Source organism: Leptodactylus fuscus, chromosome 5 (assembly GCF_031893055.1).
Source record: "Leptodactylus fuscus isolate aLepFus1 chromosome 5, aLepFus1.hap2, whole genome shotgun sequence".
NCBI lineage: Eukaryota > Metazoa > Chordata > Amphibia > Anura > Leptodactylidae > Leptodactylus > Leptodactylus fuscus.
In genome coordinates, this window is record NC_134269.1 from 42,617,883 (window position 1) to 42,634,696 (window position 16,814).

At 43.3% G+C, this 16,814-nt stretch overlaps 1 protein-coding gene across 1 annotated transcript in view; it reads left to right on the plus strand.

Annotated features, from left to right (window-relative positions):
• The first annotated feature begins 974 nt into the window (after positions 1–974).
• Positions 975–16,814, plus strand: part of ANXA4 (annexin A4) — a 40,420-nt gene continuing 24,580 nt past the window's right edge. Inside the window, exons 1-3 of the mRNA XM_075273052.1 lie at positions 975–1,073; positions 13,756–13,809; positions 16,148–16,235. Coding sequence (XP_075129153.1) covers positions 13,801–13,809; positions 16,148–16,235 — 97 coding nt within the window. The 5' untranslated portion in view covers positions 975–1,073; positions 13,756–13,800. The remainder of the gene's footprint in view (positions 1,074–13,755; positions 13,810–16,147; positions 16,236–16,814) is intronic.

Consider the following 16,814-nt stretch of genomic DNA (forward strand, 5'->3'; position numbering starts at 1 on the left):
AGTGGATTTCACCTCAAAATCCGCCTCCATACAATGGTGGTCTATGGAGACCACTAGCATTCTTTTTTCCACTATCAGCATGATGCCGATAGCCGAAAAAAGAAGCTAGCTGCCCTTTCTTCAGTGCGGCATCCGCCTAGTGGCAGCAACCTCCGGTGTCGGCTCATTCATTTGAGCCAACTCCGGAGGGGAAAGCCTCGACCACGATGTTCGTGGCAAGTGGGATTTGGCCCGAGAGTGAAACGGCTCCCCACGGCACTCTCGGTGCCAAAATCGGCCCCCTTCCTCCCCCCCGGGTGAACGAGCCCTTACAATTGCGATTGTATTTCGTCTGGGAGGTATCCATGTGGACTCCTTCTGGATGGAATACAAATGCTAGTGTGAACCAACCCTCACAGCCTACATTCAAGCAATTAGACGTGATCGCGTTGTGGATCAGGGCTTGTGGCACATGTTTGGCTCAAGAAATAGCCCTGTGCCAAACGTGCCACAATATCATCCCTGTACGTCTGAAAACTGGCATACAGGGAATGATGGATTGGATGTTGGAACGATCTCTGTAGATTCTATGTTTGGCCTAGTCGGCTGCACATCTCTGGCCAGATGGCAGTATAAAGCCTAAGGTGTCGCCAGCTTTAGTGGCCAACCAATTTTCCTTAATTTTTATTACTATAAGACCTTCATCATAAAAAATACATACAACCATAATTCAAAAAACAAAAACTATATAAAATACAGCGGGGTATGACGTTTTTATATGCAGAAAGCAAAGGTTTATGTTGCCCTGTTTGTAAAAGAAGTCGAAAGATGTCACACAATGTATAAGAGTCGAATGGAGTATGTTGTGAGACCACAAAGCCCAGCGATCTTTGTCTTACAGTTCCACAATAACCAGGAAGCTGAGCGCTGTGTGATCATCTACATTCCTAAAACCAGAGGAACTGTGTAGTAGGAGGGACGCCCATCACCACACCCAGGCCTGGGAGAGCAGTCACCACCCCAACAGGCAGCTTTCACTTATAAGCCGTGTATATCTGAGAAGTGTTCCTGTGCTGGGCCTGGCATCCATTGAGGTGAGTCTGGGGGCTTGACAGCTGCACAATTGGTGTGACAGCTGTGTCAGATCTACAGACAGTTGGGAAGCTGTGTTGGGTAACTTTGTAACATATACTGTAGCGTCTATGAAATATAAGTCTATAAGATGTAGCAGAGCTGAAATGTTGTAACTTTCTGTTATGTCTTTAAGTGTATTTGTGCAGTATTCTTACTTTTAGTACTATAGAAAATTACTTGTATTATTGTAAACTGTGACAAACCCAGCTCTACTTCACCGTCACATAGATCCCACTAGGTGACTATGCAGTTAGTTGGACGTGCACCTATTAGTATTAAGGACACCTTTGTAGCATTCTGCCTTTTCTTCTGTAAAGCGACTAGTCACACAAAGCCACTCTTGTACGTTACAAGTTATGTCAGTTTTGTTTCCGATACTTTATGTTTCTATGGAAGGTGATTCTAATGTCATGTGACTGCCGTGCAAAACTGTGAGTAGTGCGAGCGCTCTGCTGTCATGTGTTACAGACTGATGTATAGTGAACCTCATACATTGAGGACCGCAGAAGTTGTGCACCAGTAAGGTTAACCCCAAATCACTCTTGTATTTCCTGTGCCATGTATAATATCCTGGGTGCACAATTGGTTATTTATATCATAGGGTGTGTTCCCATCTGCTTCATTTAGTCCGTTGCAGGACCGGAAGAATGGAATCTGGTCCTTCTAATAACAGATCACAAACGAAAGGATCCCATTAACGGTAGTGGAATCTGTTAGTTGTCCATTATGGGCTTTCCCTGACATCGCAGGACAAAAAAATTTGGGCTTGCAGAACTTTTTCATCTTGGATTTTTGAGGGACTCTCTGCTGGAGGCCCCAAACAGAGACTTTAAGGCTGAAGCCCCATGTTGTGGAAATGCAGCTTTTTTTTTTTTTTGCGGAGTGCATTGAGCAGATGATAGAAGTATAAGAACCTCCTATATACTTCCCAATCCTTGTGTAGCCACTCCTAGGTTTGGATCCAAAAAACTGCAATAATAGAAGCTGGGTTTCCGCAATGTGGGGCCTCAGTCTAAGGCCCCACGGGCCGTATCTGCAGCACTAAAGCACTGCGGGAAGAACCACTGCGTGAACACATTGCGGTTCTTTCCGCAGCGCTTTTAAGAGAAAGTTCACGTAGTTTTCCTCTGTGGACTTTCTCTTAACATTATATCTATGGGAAAGCCGCCGGCGTTTCTGTAGATATAATTGACATGCTGCAATTTGCAAAGCTGCAACGGCTTTGCAAATCGCAGTGTATCTGCACTGCGATCTTTTCCGCAAAGTGGGGATGAGACTTGCATGAATCCCATCCACTTTGCCTGCACTGTACAACGCTGCAATTTTTCCCACAGTGTCTCCGCTGCGGGCAAATCGCAGCATTTCCGGTCCGTGAGGCCCCGGCCTAAGACTGGATTCACATCAGTGTTGGTGTCTCCGCATGGAATTAGTATTTGTGATCTGTCGAAAGATAATAAAAACTGCTTATTGGTTTACACTTTTTTATTTAGTTTTTTTTTTTTTTTTTTTTTAAACCATCCACACATTACAGAAAAATACACGCAGTGGAAATGCTGCGATTCACATAGTTATACCTATGGAAACATGGTGGTTTTTCTGTAGTTATGATGGAAGCAGAGTCCACAAAGGAATACTTTGCAGACTTTGCAACAGGTGGACATGAACATTGAGCGATGCAAATGTTAACATAGGTAAGGCTATGTCAAAAGATGAGTTGGTGTGACTCCCTTAGTCCATTCACATCCATAAGGCAAAAAATCTGGTGCATTTGTTCCTGTGCTTCTATAAGGATGCATTCAGACCGTCGGGCTTGGTGCAGTTAAAACGGTATCAGAATAGATGGCGTGCAGCTTTTGGAGCACGTTCCTAATTTTACACGTGGAACATGTTAAACACTTAATTGAAACAACATGTAGTTTTTTCTGATGCGGTTTTAACTGCAGTTTGTGAATATACCCTAGAATAGTGATAGCTGTACAGTTCACAGGTAGGTGCTCAGGCTTGTAAGGATGGGGAGTATGATCAACATGGGCCCTGCGCTAAACTGGACACATAGCAGCCACCTCTCCGATAATCCAAATATAACTTCATTCCTATGCTTTGCATCAATGAACCAGTAACATAACCTGGAGCAATGGAGACAATAGCTTGTAATTATATACATGTATAATGAAGAAATCACCTGTGGACCATATAGCTGTATAGCACACACTATGTATGATTGTGTTACTGTTGCTCAGTACTAGGTGTGGCTGAGTGTACTACGTGGTGAATGCCTCGGGGCGGACAGTACACTGGGTGGAGAGAGACTTCTATAACAGGTTCAATGCTCTGTGACTGTGTTGAAATCCCTGTATGGATCCGCAATGTGGTCTGTGTACACTGTAAATACTTGCTCAATTGTGGCTTCATGAAACTGACCTGGAGTTCAGTGCACAAGCAGATGTGACCTACTATTAATAGCATTTTTATTTTATTGGGTTGGCATATATGTTTAGAAAAAGTTTATTACAATGATGGATCACTGACCTCTGCCCGCCATGGCTTTGAAATCTTATATTATTATATTACGCCTCCATTTATCCTGTGCTATTTGCTATGATGTTGGGTTTACACATTGACGTTATTGAGACTGTATCTAGAATAAACTCTCCCACCTCTTGAGCATAGGAGCGCCATTCTTTTATATGACACTTGTTACTGCCCTTATGGATTTTCTATGCAGCAGTACAAACATAAGGGTGTAACATGAAGAATGAAGAACGATTCAAGTCTTGTCTAATCTCATGTTCATTTATATAAGTATTATGAGATAAGATAGTTCTTATAAATCTGGTGTCTATAGCTGGCGTACACTTCAGTTTTCATAGATGACTATATTGCTAGGAGTGCTGCTCCCTGCATACTGTTCAGCCCAGGATATTCGGTTGTGTGTATCTAGGCTTACTCTAACTTCAGGTATAATCTTTGTCCTCCTTGCTCACATGCAATGATGAGGACAACCACTTCTTGGAGACGAGTCTTCTCTCTATTTGGGTCATGGCATTGGGTCCTCTCTATATAGGAATGTGGGGGTGACTTGTATGCAGCCGCCTAACCTGCCCATGTTCCTTTCCCCTGTAAGTCAATATTGGGACACGTTGATGACACCCAGTTGTCAATTAAGCCTTACATTTCTAACAGGAATTCGGCTGGGGCTACACAAAGACTTGATATCACATTATAAAAAAATTGCTGTGATATCGATGTCCAGAAGAAATGCATCAAGTAGATTGAATATTTCTTTTAGGCTAAGGCCTCACGTGGCCTCCCGCAACAAAAAAAGCATTGCGGAAAAAAATATGGTAGCAACGCATCGCGGTTTTCTTGCAGCGCTTTTGACAGAAACTTTCTGCTACTATTATAACTATAGGGAAACTGTTTTTGTAGGTTTAATTGACATGCTGCGATTTCCAAAACTGCAACAGCTTTGCAAATTGCAACATGTCCTCAAATATGTGAGCTGCTGCTCCATTCTCCTTTCTATGGGACTGATGAAGATCGCCCTCCACTGGACTCCATCAGTCCCATAAAGTCTAAGGCCCCACGGGCCGGGAACACCGTGTTAAAGCGCTGCAGGAACAACCGCAGCGCTTTGAACAGAAAGTTCATGGAGTTTTCCTCTGCGGACTTTCTGTTGCAATTATATCTATGGGAAAGTTGCTGGCGTTTCCGTAGATATAATTGACATGCTGCGATTTCCAAAACCTCAACCAGTGGTGGTTTCTTGAGCAGTCAACCACTTATCACGTTCATTGGGACAATCTCTTAAAGGGGTATTCCCATATGAGGCATTCATGGCATATCCACAGGAGGATATCCTGAGCAGAGACATATACAGCAGAATGTATGCTAAACATTTTTTTTTCTAATATATTTTATTAAGAATAACGTTCTCCTTAGCAGCGCTCCAAGTGAACGTGATTTAGGAGAGTCTGGACTCCACCTGTGCTGTACCTGCTGAATACAGACAGCTGTAAGGGTGCATTCACACTAAGTATACGCTGAGCTGATTCTGAATGCAAAACACGTTCAGAATCAGCACGTACAAAGCAGATCCCATTCATTTCAATGGTAGCCGGCATACGTGTGCTCCCCATTGAAATGAATGGGCTGCTTTTTTCCCTATTGGTTTCAATGTATTACGCGCATATTACATTGAAACCAATAGGGAAAAAAGCAGCCCATTCATTTTAATGGGGAGCGCTCATATGCCGGCTCCCATTGAAATGAATGGGATCTGCTTTGTACGCTCTGATTCTGAACGTGTTTTATGCTCAGAATGAACTGAACATATCCGAAGTGTGAATGCACCCTAAGGGTCCATTCACACGGAGTAAACGCGGGCTCATTTTGGCAAAATGCACGTGTTAAAAAAAAAGTCATGGGAATCCATGGGAGTCCTATTTTTACACGTGTATTCTTTACACGTGTATTTTGCCAAAATGAGCGTGCATTTACTCTGTGTGAATGGACTCTAAGATAGAAAAGGCAGTTTTCTCAGTAAGTTGACTAGTAAGGAAACAGAAAGGTGTAAATACAATAACTTTATATATGTGAAGGTTCATGTACTACACACACAGTAGTTTCCCAGGGCCCCTTTAAAATAACACATTTCCCCATTCTAATCTCATGATCTGTTAGTTTTCTAAGAAGTTGTATTTCCTTATAATTGATGTGCAGCGTAGATAATGCAAGGACCCTTAGAAGTAGCTTGAATTTCATATCTCTAATGCCACAGAGTAGTCTAGGCTAGAGTCATACCTGTGTTGGAGTCTCCACCAGCAGAAACCTGGGGGAGTGCATTATAGTCTTTTTAGGCAGACAGGGTTTCTGTTTTTGGGTACCCATGTGGATCTGTAAAACTTTGTATGAAATTATAAGTAGAGACCTCTGATTTATGTTCTTAAAGGGGTTGTCCAGGGAAGTTCAATTTCACTTGCTTCCTCCTGGATTTATTCACCCTGAACCTGGGGATTCCAGGCTGGGTCCAAACGCAGGTCACATGATTGCAACCAGCCCCCTTCCTCTTCTCCCTTTATCACATGTACTGTAGTTGTGGGCTGGTCCTACTGTAATCTGCCATCACCATCACCCAGGTAACTTCATGTGAAAACAGGAGAGAAGGGAGGGGGTGGGGTGCAGGTTCCAATCATGTGACCCGGGGATGGAACCAGCTCAGAATCCCCAGGTACAGGTTGTATCATTTCCTGGAGTTGAAGCAATTAAAAGCTTAACTATAGTGTTAGTAGTGGAGGCATCATAAACGTCATCTTCTGCCATACAATACCTAATGTGGAAGGTTGAACAATACAAGACTTAGAAAACCATATATTTATATCAAAATATTGCATAACTGTCTAGAATAATCTTTATTTACAGTATATATCGCCAACCTATTCTGCAGCACTGTACAGATCACAAGGTACTTGTACTAATAAACTCAGGCAATTCAACCAACTACAGAAAAGCCTGATCACAAGAGCTTGCAATCTTTCAGGAAATAAGGTTGACACAAACGTTAAGGTGCTTGTTTAGTACAATGGCCCTATCGTCTTTAAGAGAATAAGGCAGTACAGTATATATAATAAAGTTGTATGAGTCACTTATCAGGCTACAGTCTGTGCATGCATATACATGATGTACATGGAGTGCGGGATGCAGGGATCGGCTTCTGAGCAATAATGTAGAAGGGGATGAAGGAAGAATAGTGAGATTAGGGAATGTGACAGGTCTGCCAAGACCAAGAGAGATGAGTTTTTAGGGCATGTTTGAAACATATTGGAAATGAACCCCATTATCTGTCTGGGGTAGTCTATTTCACAAAAAAAATGGCATAGCGTGAGAAAAGTCTTGGAAAAATGGATGTGAGGTTTGGATTATGTAGGATTATGTCTGTGATCGTTTTCAAGATGGAGAACACGGGTAGGGTGGTAGATCAAGTCTTGTAAGGAGATATAGATTCCCGCACTGCAGCATTGAGTTGCACGCTATAATGAGCCCAAAGTCTATAGGTTGCGATACCCTGATGAAGCTACGAGTTTGCAAAACATGCGTTGGGGCGCATTATACCCCTAGTAAGAAGATCCTTTTTGTTTTATTTGCTATTCCTGTGTTTCAGAGGAGAGTCAGGAGGCCCCATACACATTAGATGATCAGTGGGCCCCACCAAAATTGTTAGGTTCGACTGACCTTCATATGATGTGTATGGCCAGCTAGAAGTCACTTTTTCAATTGTCTCCACATCTCCTATAGCCTTCTGTGGAAAGGGCCACATACGTGAGTGACTGCCTCTCCTATATGTGACTGTTTGAGTTGTCAGTTGTTATGTTCCAGAGGTGAAACAAGGTCAACCACAATTTTTATTTATTTTTTTAATTACTTTTTTCCACCAACCTAATCTCCATTATTCGAGCCTAGAAAGCGTTACTTTACCTTCACGCTCTTCTGCATGTAGGAGCAAAAGAAAACTAACTTGTCTTCCAATGGTTGTTACTGCTGTAGGAGAACATGTATGAAAGGGAAGTAAAACGTGTCCACGTCACTGTCACGCCAATACAGGTATGGCCATGCTGGTACAGACTTCACCTTGAGTTTTATGGGCAGAAATTGATGAAGGTAAATAACTCGGTTATAGGTAAAAGTTCTACCATCTCTCAGAAACTGGAAATACCACTCTCGAGTAATTCACAGTTGATATTCCAGTTCTACTGGTCTATGATATTTAGTCACATTCAATGTCTTTGTCTCCTCACTGTAGTCATGAATTGGGTAGTAACATGGAATGAGTAGGGGGGGATGCTTGGGACCTTTTGTAGGGGTCCACATCGACTTCAACAAGGACTTAATTGTGATGGATGACAACTGGACACAAGGTCTTGAGTGGAGTTTCCTCATCTGGAGTATTTGATATGTGCCAAAAAATTTTCAAGTAAGGACAGCAACAGGGTAATGGGTGCCCAAGACTCAATGATCCATAGGGTCCGATTTGCAACTTGTAGGACATGAAGGATCTGCTGCAAGTGTCTTGATGCTAGATGCCACCTTCAGAGGTCTTGTGAAGGTCTAAGTCGTAGTAGATCTACACAATAGTAGGCAGATAATGTTCTTTGATTTCTCCAGTGTGTTCAACACTATTCAGCCAGGGCTATTGAGGGAGAAGCTGAACCTTGGTGGTGTGGACCATCAGCTGTCCAACTGGATACTAGACTACCTGACAAACCGCCCCCAGTATGTGAGAGCCCAGGACTGTGTGTCTGACACTCTGATCTGTAGTACGGGGGCACCACAAGGTACAGTTTTTTTTCCCCATTCTCTTCACACTGTACACTGCTGGCTTTAGGCACAACTCATCCAGCTGTTACTTACAGAAGTACTCCGATGACTCTGCAATAGTAGGCCTTATCACTGATGGCGATGATAGGGAATACAGAGACTTAAACCGGGACTTTGTTGCAGAACCAGCTCAGGATTAATGCTGGGAAGACCAAGGAGATGGCGGTGGACTTTAGTAAACTGAGAAGTGCTCCCAACCGGTGGAGATCCAAGGGACATTCATTGACATAGTCAGGACCTATAAGTATCTGGGTGTGCTCCTCAATAATAAACTAGACTGGGCTGATCACCTGGAGACGCTGCACAGAAAGTCCAGGGGACACTTCTTAGGGCCTTTTTCAACTCTGTGGTTGCTTCAGCCATCTTTTTCGGTGTGGCCTGCTGGGGGAGCAGTATATCAACCAGGGACAGAAATAGACTTGACAGGCTGATCAGAAGGGCCAGCTCTGTCCTGGGGAGCCCCCTGGACCCAGTACAAGTGGTGGGTGACAAAAAGACTCTGTCTGTGGTGACCTCCATGTGGGAGAACAAATCCCACCCCATGTATGAGACCTTGATGGCACTTGGCAGCACTGTAAGTGACCGTCTGCTTCACCCCAAGTGTGAGAAGGAGCGCTATTGCAAGTCCTTCCTTCCAACCGCGACCAGGCTGTATAATCTACATCAGACCAAGCGAAGATCACTCCGCACAGAGAACTAATGATTATGATTATGAAGTCTTCCTTCTTTCTCTTCTGTTCCTTAGCTGCTATGGACTCCTAGTATATCTTCTCTTCTCAGCATATGCGTGCCTAGGTCTGTAATATATTACAATGTATTATCCTGTATCTGTATTTCTATGTTGCTGTAACATGCTGAAATTTCCCCACTGTGGAACTATTAATTATTATTAAAGATAGTATTAACAGTCATGGCTGGTTGTATTCAGCAGTAGTGAGTGTATGAGATTATAGAACATGGCTGCCTTCTTCTAGAAAGAGTTCCAGCCATTAGTACAGTATAATCTTTGTTGGGGTAGGAGCTAAGCCCCGACTATATAAATAGAGATTGGGTATAGTAGAATACACAAGCACTGGGTGGGACTGCAGTTATAGGGTCTAAAGAGAGATAAATAAGCACCTCTAGTTTACAAATGGACTTATGACACACTTGTGTAATTTGATTTTTTTCCCTTCAATCTCCTTTAATATCTTATTGGATGACGTGCTTATAATGGCTGTGGTTCTGATTCTAAGGATTTCCTGCACAAGAGTCAGAGCAATAAATGTAGGTGTTCACCTAGCTGCACCTATACATTAGGCTTCCCATAGTCACAAGAGAGATCTATCCCGTTATGAAAAGTGCCATTAATTGATGAGATCCTTGCGCCCCTCCTAGATCTGCTGTACCACACTGGAGCAGTTCAGAATCCTTGCCAGAGACAGAAATCTTGCCAAATGTAAATTACAAACACTCGTCTGTGTCCTGCCGGCTCCAAGGAGCTTTTCCATTTGCTTGTTTTACTGTCATTTTTCTTTCCCGCAAGATTCTGCCATGTGAGTTGCACTGCCAGGATCCAGCTCTGGTCACCGTGTACACGTGTTATCCAGTGCTACTTGGAAAGAGAATCACGTGCAGTTTTTAAAGGGGATATGTCATGAATAATATTTATTCTTTATCGATAGTATAGAGATTAAGCTGCTGATCAGTGGGGGTCTGACCGCTGAGACCCCAACTACTGCCAGCACTGCTATTAAAGTCAATGCCAGCGGGAGCGCAACTGCATGCACCATAAGATAAGATAAGATAATCCTTTAATAGTCCCACCTTGGGGAAATTTCAGTGTGTTACAGCAGCATAGTAATACAGATACAGGATAATACAGAGTAATATGTTACAGACGTAGACACAGATAAGCTGAGAAGAGAAGATATACTAGGAGTCCATGGCAGCTAAGGAAAAACAGAAGAGAAAGAGGAAGACCTCATGGTCATCCTCATAATCATTAGTTCTCTGTGCGGAGAGCTCTTCGTTTGGTCTGATGTAGATTATACAGCCTGGTCGCGGTTGGAAGGAAGGACCTGCGATAGCGCTCCTTCTCACACTTGGGGTGAAGCAGACGGTCGCTTACAGTGCTGCCAAGTCCCATCAGGGTCCCATACATGGGGTGGGATTTGTTCCCCCGCATGGAGGTCACCACAGACAGTATCCTTCTGTCACCCACCACCTGTACTGGGTCCAAGGGGCTCCCCAGGACAGAGCTGGCCCTCCTGATCAGCCTGTCAAGTCTATTTCTGTCCCTGGTTGATATACTGCTTCCCCAGCAGGCCACACCGAAAAAGATGGCTGAGGCAACCACAGAGTTGAAGAAGGCCCTAAGAAGTGTCCCCTGGACTCCGAAGGCCCTCAGCCTCCTGAGCAGGTAGAGTCTGCTGTGGCCCTTTCTGTGCAGCGCCTCCAGGTGATCAGCCCAGTCTAGTTTATTATTGAGGAGCACGCCCAGGTACTTATAGGTCCTGACTATCTCAATACATGTTCCTTGGATCTCCACCGGGGTCGGAGCACCATGGGTGTGGATGTATTCACAATGGGTTAAAACGCACTCCATTCTCAGGAATGGTGGGGTCTCAATGGCCAGATGCCTAACATTCAGCAATTTATCCATTGTCTTATGGATAAGGGATAAATATTATTGTGGCACAACCCCTTTAGTCTGAGGCTACACGTTAACTGCTAACCCTAGGGGATCGCTGAAAAATTTTGTTAAAATATGAAAAACTAAACTAAACCTCACGGGATATAGAATGCTACCTATAGGTAGAAAGTAGGTGAGAAGGCTGAGGATGGAAGAGACAGGTGTCAAGGAAGGTGTCTAGTATGTAAATTACCTGCAGAAAAGATCAAGATAAGCAAAAATGAGTCAAATTTAGCAAAAAAAAATTCCTGGATCTGTAATGTCGCCATTTATTTGCATTCCCGATAATCTGAGTCAGGAAGTCTATGTTCTGAGTGTATATGGAGCGTCTATGTATAGGAGAATCCCAAGTACTAAACAAATAAGGAACGTGGGATAATTTTGGGGCTATTTGTGATGCAAATGGTTGCCATTTTTATGTAAATGTCTTAAGTTTAGCCCTTGACGTCTTATCCTTCATATAACTTGTTTTGAAATTGTTTTTCATTTCATATAGCCGTAAATTTCAACCTTCATAGAAAGGGTTTGTCAAACCAGAAAAACAGACAAAAATTGGTCATGGGACAGCAGGACAGTCCTGCATTTGCTGGCCCTCTGTTCAAGGCAGTTGGTCTGGACTGCCCTAACTTCAACCCATTGGCACCAAATTTGACTTGGTTGAGGTCCCAGGTCGACTATTATTCCACCTTTTAGACATGTCCTATCAGCAATGCTAGTCATTTAGGTCCTCATTCACCCACGACGTGTGCAACAATTTTTGGCCACAATATGGTTTAGTTGTAGTGTTCTTATCTGTCACTTGGGAGAGGGAAAAATTTCCGCATTGAAAACCACACATGATGTTTTCATAAGGAAATCATTCCAGGAACATTTCTTATGGTTCCTTGAGTGATTTCCTATTTCCATCAGCATCATGGTAGAAGCCAGATGGACAACATACAGGTTTCTCCCCCCCCCCCCCCCCTTGTTGTTCTTGGTTCTACTATAGCCAACAACTTCCTCTAAATGTAGTCATAAGTAGTACATGGACCTCCAGCTCTATTAGAGATGTGATATGAAGATCCTGGGAAAGAACCTTTCCCAGGATCGCTTTGCCCCTGTTGTTGGTCAGAATTGAGAGCAGTAGCTTTGTGCATGCCCCAGTAACTGGAAAGCTGCAGGATGCCGTTCTAATGGCTCAGTCTCCAGCCCTTCTTTCTTCACTATGATCAATCTTCTAAGCTTAAAGGGGCTCCATCATTCAGAAAATGGATTCTGAGCTAAGCATATGCCTGAATAGCCTTTAAAAAGGCTGTGCAGGTGCTGCCTTCAATCCTTCCAAAGATCCCCTCCCCGTTTTAGTAAAGCTAGTAAGAGCTAATGAGGCTCACCGAGCACCCCACGCGTCATACCTCAGTAACGCCCCTCTGTGGCTTGTGCTCTGTGATGCCCTTCTCCTCCACACTTGCTGTACTGTCTACATGCTCTGTTGTCTAATTCCTGGCACTTCAAATCCCATGCATGCACAGTAAGGGTGCACTTCCCATTCATTTCTATGGGAGCCGGCATGCGAGCGTTCCCCATAGAAATGAATGGGAAAAAAAGCAGTCCATTCATTTCTATGGGGAGCGATCGCATGCTGGCTCCCATAGAAAAGAATGGGAAGTGTTCGGCAGCCCTGCTGTAGCGCCGGCATGTACGGCTGTGATGCACGCTGGCGTTATGTAGTGTGAATGCACCCTAACGCTCTGTTCTGAGCGCCATTTTCTTGTAGCACCCTATAGAACTCAACATACTGCTAACTATGCTGATCTTTAGTGCGCTACACCAAAATGGCCCTCTGGCATGCGCAGTAGCGCTCAGAACAGAGTGTTACTGTGCATGCATGGGATTTGAAGTGCCAGGAATTAGACAACAGAGCATGTAGACGGTACAGCAAGTGAGGAGGAGAAGGGTATCACAGAGCACAAGCCACGGAGGGGCGTTACTGAGGTATGACGCAGGGGGTGCTCACTGGCCCTGGGGAAAGCCCAGGGTGCTCATGAAGCCTCATTAGCATATCGTTTTTACTGAGAAGGGGGGGTCTTTGGAAGAACTGGAGGCAGCACCTGCATAGCCTTTTTAAAGTCTATTCGGGCATACGCTTCGCTCAAAATCCGTTTTCTGAACGATAGAGCCCTTTAAAAGTCGAAGGGCTTCCTGCAGCTTGCTGTGTGGTGTAAAACATAACCTACAAAAGCCAAATGGTCTTAAATAAAGTCCTGTTGCGTGCAAAGATTCTTTTCCGCCAGAAATGCATGCAAGTAAAAGAAAAACACAAACAAAAAATTCATCATTGCACAGTTTTATTAACCCTATCCTTTACTGTACTTTGGCCTCAGTCACTGTATGCTCACACGTTGCCTATACAGATACTTTAGTAGGAATGCAATGGTATAATGTAAGCTACATCCTCAGTGCTAATGGCTAGTCAGGTAACCAGGGACTCTGTGACACCTTGTGATATTGCAGGCAGACACGCTTTGTTTGCTCTTTATGCTTCTGGCTGATCAGATGTGGAAATAAACATTCGGTTTCCCCTGAAGTAAACTAATTCTTATCTGTTTTTATTGCAGCTGACATCTGTCTAATCATCTGTGGTGTGCCATTACTAGGAAATCATGGCGGCAGTAAGTATTCCCCATGTATCCCCATATGTTGTCAGATCAATATCTTTATTACTGCAGGTAAATAGATTGTGCAGAGCCTCCACCTGCTCCACCAAATCTCTCTCCAGTCATTCTTCCTTCCACTGATCACATCTGATTTATTATAGTTACACTTCTCCAAGAATCTATTCACACAGGATGGTTAAAAACTGCATTGGAAAAAATACCTGCATGTTTTTTTGGTGCATTTTTTTTTTACTATTTAAACAGATGTTTAATTTTTTTAAAATCCTTTTTTATTTATTATTTTACCTAAAATTTTAAGGTAAAAAGTCTGCATTTTACTGTATTATAGCTATACCACACCTTAAAAAGGACCTTTCACCATCTACACTGACTCCAACTCTTTATGTCCTGCAATAGGTGGCACTCCACTGATTCTGGCACAGTTGGAATTATTTCTCTAGCCCTCACCATTCCTGAGTAATCGGTACTTTAATTTTCACGCCTAATATGCTAATTGGGCTCTCTACTGTCAGATAAGTTAAGATAATCCTTTATTAGTCCCACAGTGGGGAAATTTCAGTATGTTACAGCAGCATAGTAATACAGATACAGGATAATAAAACAGTAATATATTACAGAAGTAGACACACATAAGCTGAGAAAAAAAAGATATACTAGGAATCCATAGCAGCTAAGTAAGAGAAGAAAGAAGGAATACTTCAGGATCGTTTAGTTCTCTGTGCGGAGTGAACTAAATGACCCTGAAATCTTCCTTCTTTCTTCTCTTACTTGGGCGGTCCCAATCTGTCTGTTCCTGCCTAGGACCACCCGTCTGACAGTAGAGAGGCTGATTAGCATATTGGAGGTTGGAACTGACTGCACTGATCATTCGGGAACAATAAGGGCTAGAGAAAAATTCTAACTATCCTGGAATTGGTGGAGGGGCACCTATAGAAGGATGAAAAGAGTTTGGGATTATGGAGGTGGTGTACTGTCTTCTTTAACCACAACTGTACTGTGAAATTAAACTGGTGGTCACAACACTGCCTCCAATTACTGGTTAACTTAAAGGTAAAGTCTGCTATCCGAAAAAAATCAGCTACTATTGAAATGAATGGGAGGCAGATTGGAGGTGGATTCAAATTCCTACATGTGCACTCCCCCATATTAGTGATTGTATTCATGAGTTACAGTGCAAACTCCATTCAGGTCTTCTGTGTACCATGTGACTGGCGCCAAGTCTCTCTAAGTTTCATACCGGTGTGCCCTAGATTTGCACTGAGCGTTTCATAGGAATGAAGAACCTGTATAACTCAATAAGGTCTGAGTACCAGTCCTATGATGATCCAGTCACAGTGTATCACACTTCATTATTCAGAAGACGGTATTGGAAGCTTCTGCCTATAGTGTCAAGGAAGCCATATTTACATATGGAAATCCAGCAACAAGCCGTATTGTGTTGTGTGCGTCATTGTAAGCCTGAAATCTGAGCATAGTAATGTAACCACAGAGATGAAAGCTATTGTCAGTCATGTACCAAAAGCCGCACGCTGCGCCCAGGGATCTTCTAACCGAGCGCCACAGGGATTCCTTATTATTCAAAGCAAAAACAAACTGCTATTCCCGAAGGTAAACTAAGGCTGGTGATGTAAGACTCTAGGATACAGGTAGGGAAATGATGTCTGTCTGGGATTAGGGCAGATAGAAGGATTTACAATCTCCTGTAAGAGGCCTGACCACAAACAATATTAAACTTCTTTATACTGTACACTGTTTTAGTTGTATGGACCCCTAATATCCCCCCGTAAGTCCTAATATACATAAGCTTTAGTCTAAATCCAAGGGCTACTAAATAAGTGTAGCATGACCTGTACAAAAATAGTCATTCACAAGTCCTCTCTGAATGCAGAAGGGCCCATAAACCTTCACAACCCCCAACTCTGTATTTTCTGCTGGTCTTGATGTCCCTTACATTGGTGGCGGGTGCTCTTAATTCATGATCAGACTTTGCATCGTCATGAATTCGACCCCTCCCCCTCGGCACCCTTGTGTCTAGGCACATATCTATCGGGCTGCCATAGATTTAATGTTATGTACTCCGCTTATGCTGTAAATGATAATGAATCTGGCCAAGGGGAAGCCCTGATTATGACTGTCCTGGCCACTTTTGGAAATGTGGCAAGGCTGGCCCAAAAAACCCCACTTGTGACTAATTCCATTGGAAGTGATGCTAAATAATTGCAACTTTTTAGGTGCCAAAGCAACTTTCTTATGAATATTTAGCATCAGTACTGTCAGATTTCATGTCTTGTAAGTTATTACTGGTCATTGTCTCATATGTATATATTTACAGGTTGGACCTAAGGGAACGATCAAACCCTACCCAAGCTTCAACGCAGCAGACGATGTCCAAAAACTGCGGAAAGCCATGAAAGGGATTGGTGAGTGCTAGAAAGTCCGTGTTACAATTGTAAAATGAAACCTACAACAGTTCACAAACTGTAAAGGCTAATATGGACTAAATGTTTACGGCTCCATTGGTGGAACAATTGTTCATCAGGTGATTCTTTGCTGAATAGATGTTCAACCATCAGCCTACTTCTGTCCAATGTGCACTCACCGGCCACTTTATTAGGTACACCTGTCCAACTGCTCGTTAACACTTAATTTCTAATCAGCCAATCACATGGCGGCAACTCAGTGCATTTCGGCATGTAGAAATGGTCAAGACAATCTCCTGCAGTTCAAACCGAGCATCAGTATGGGGAAGAAAGGTGATTTGAGTGCCTTTGAACGTGGCATGGTTGTTGGTGCCAGAAGGGCTGGTCTGAGTATTTCAGAAATTGCTGATCTACTGGGATTTTCACGCACAACCATCTCTAGGGTTTACAGAGAATGGTCCGAAAAAGAAAAAACATCCAGTGAGCGGCAGTTCTGTGGGCGGAAATGCGTTGTTGATGCCAGAGGTCAGAGGAGAATGGCCAGACTGGTTCGAGCTGATAGAAAGGCAACAGTGACTC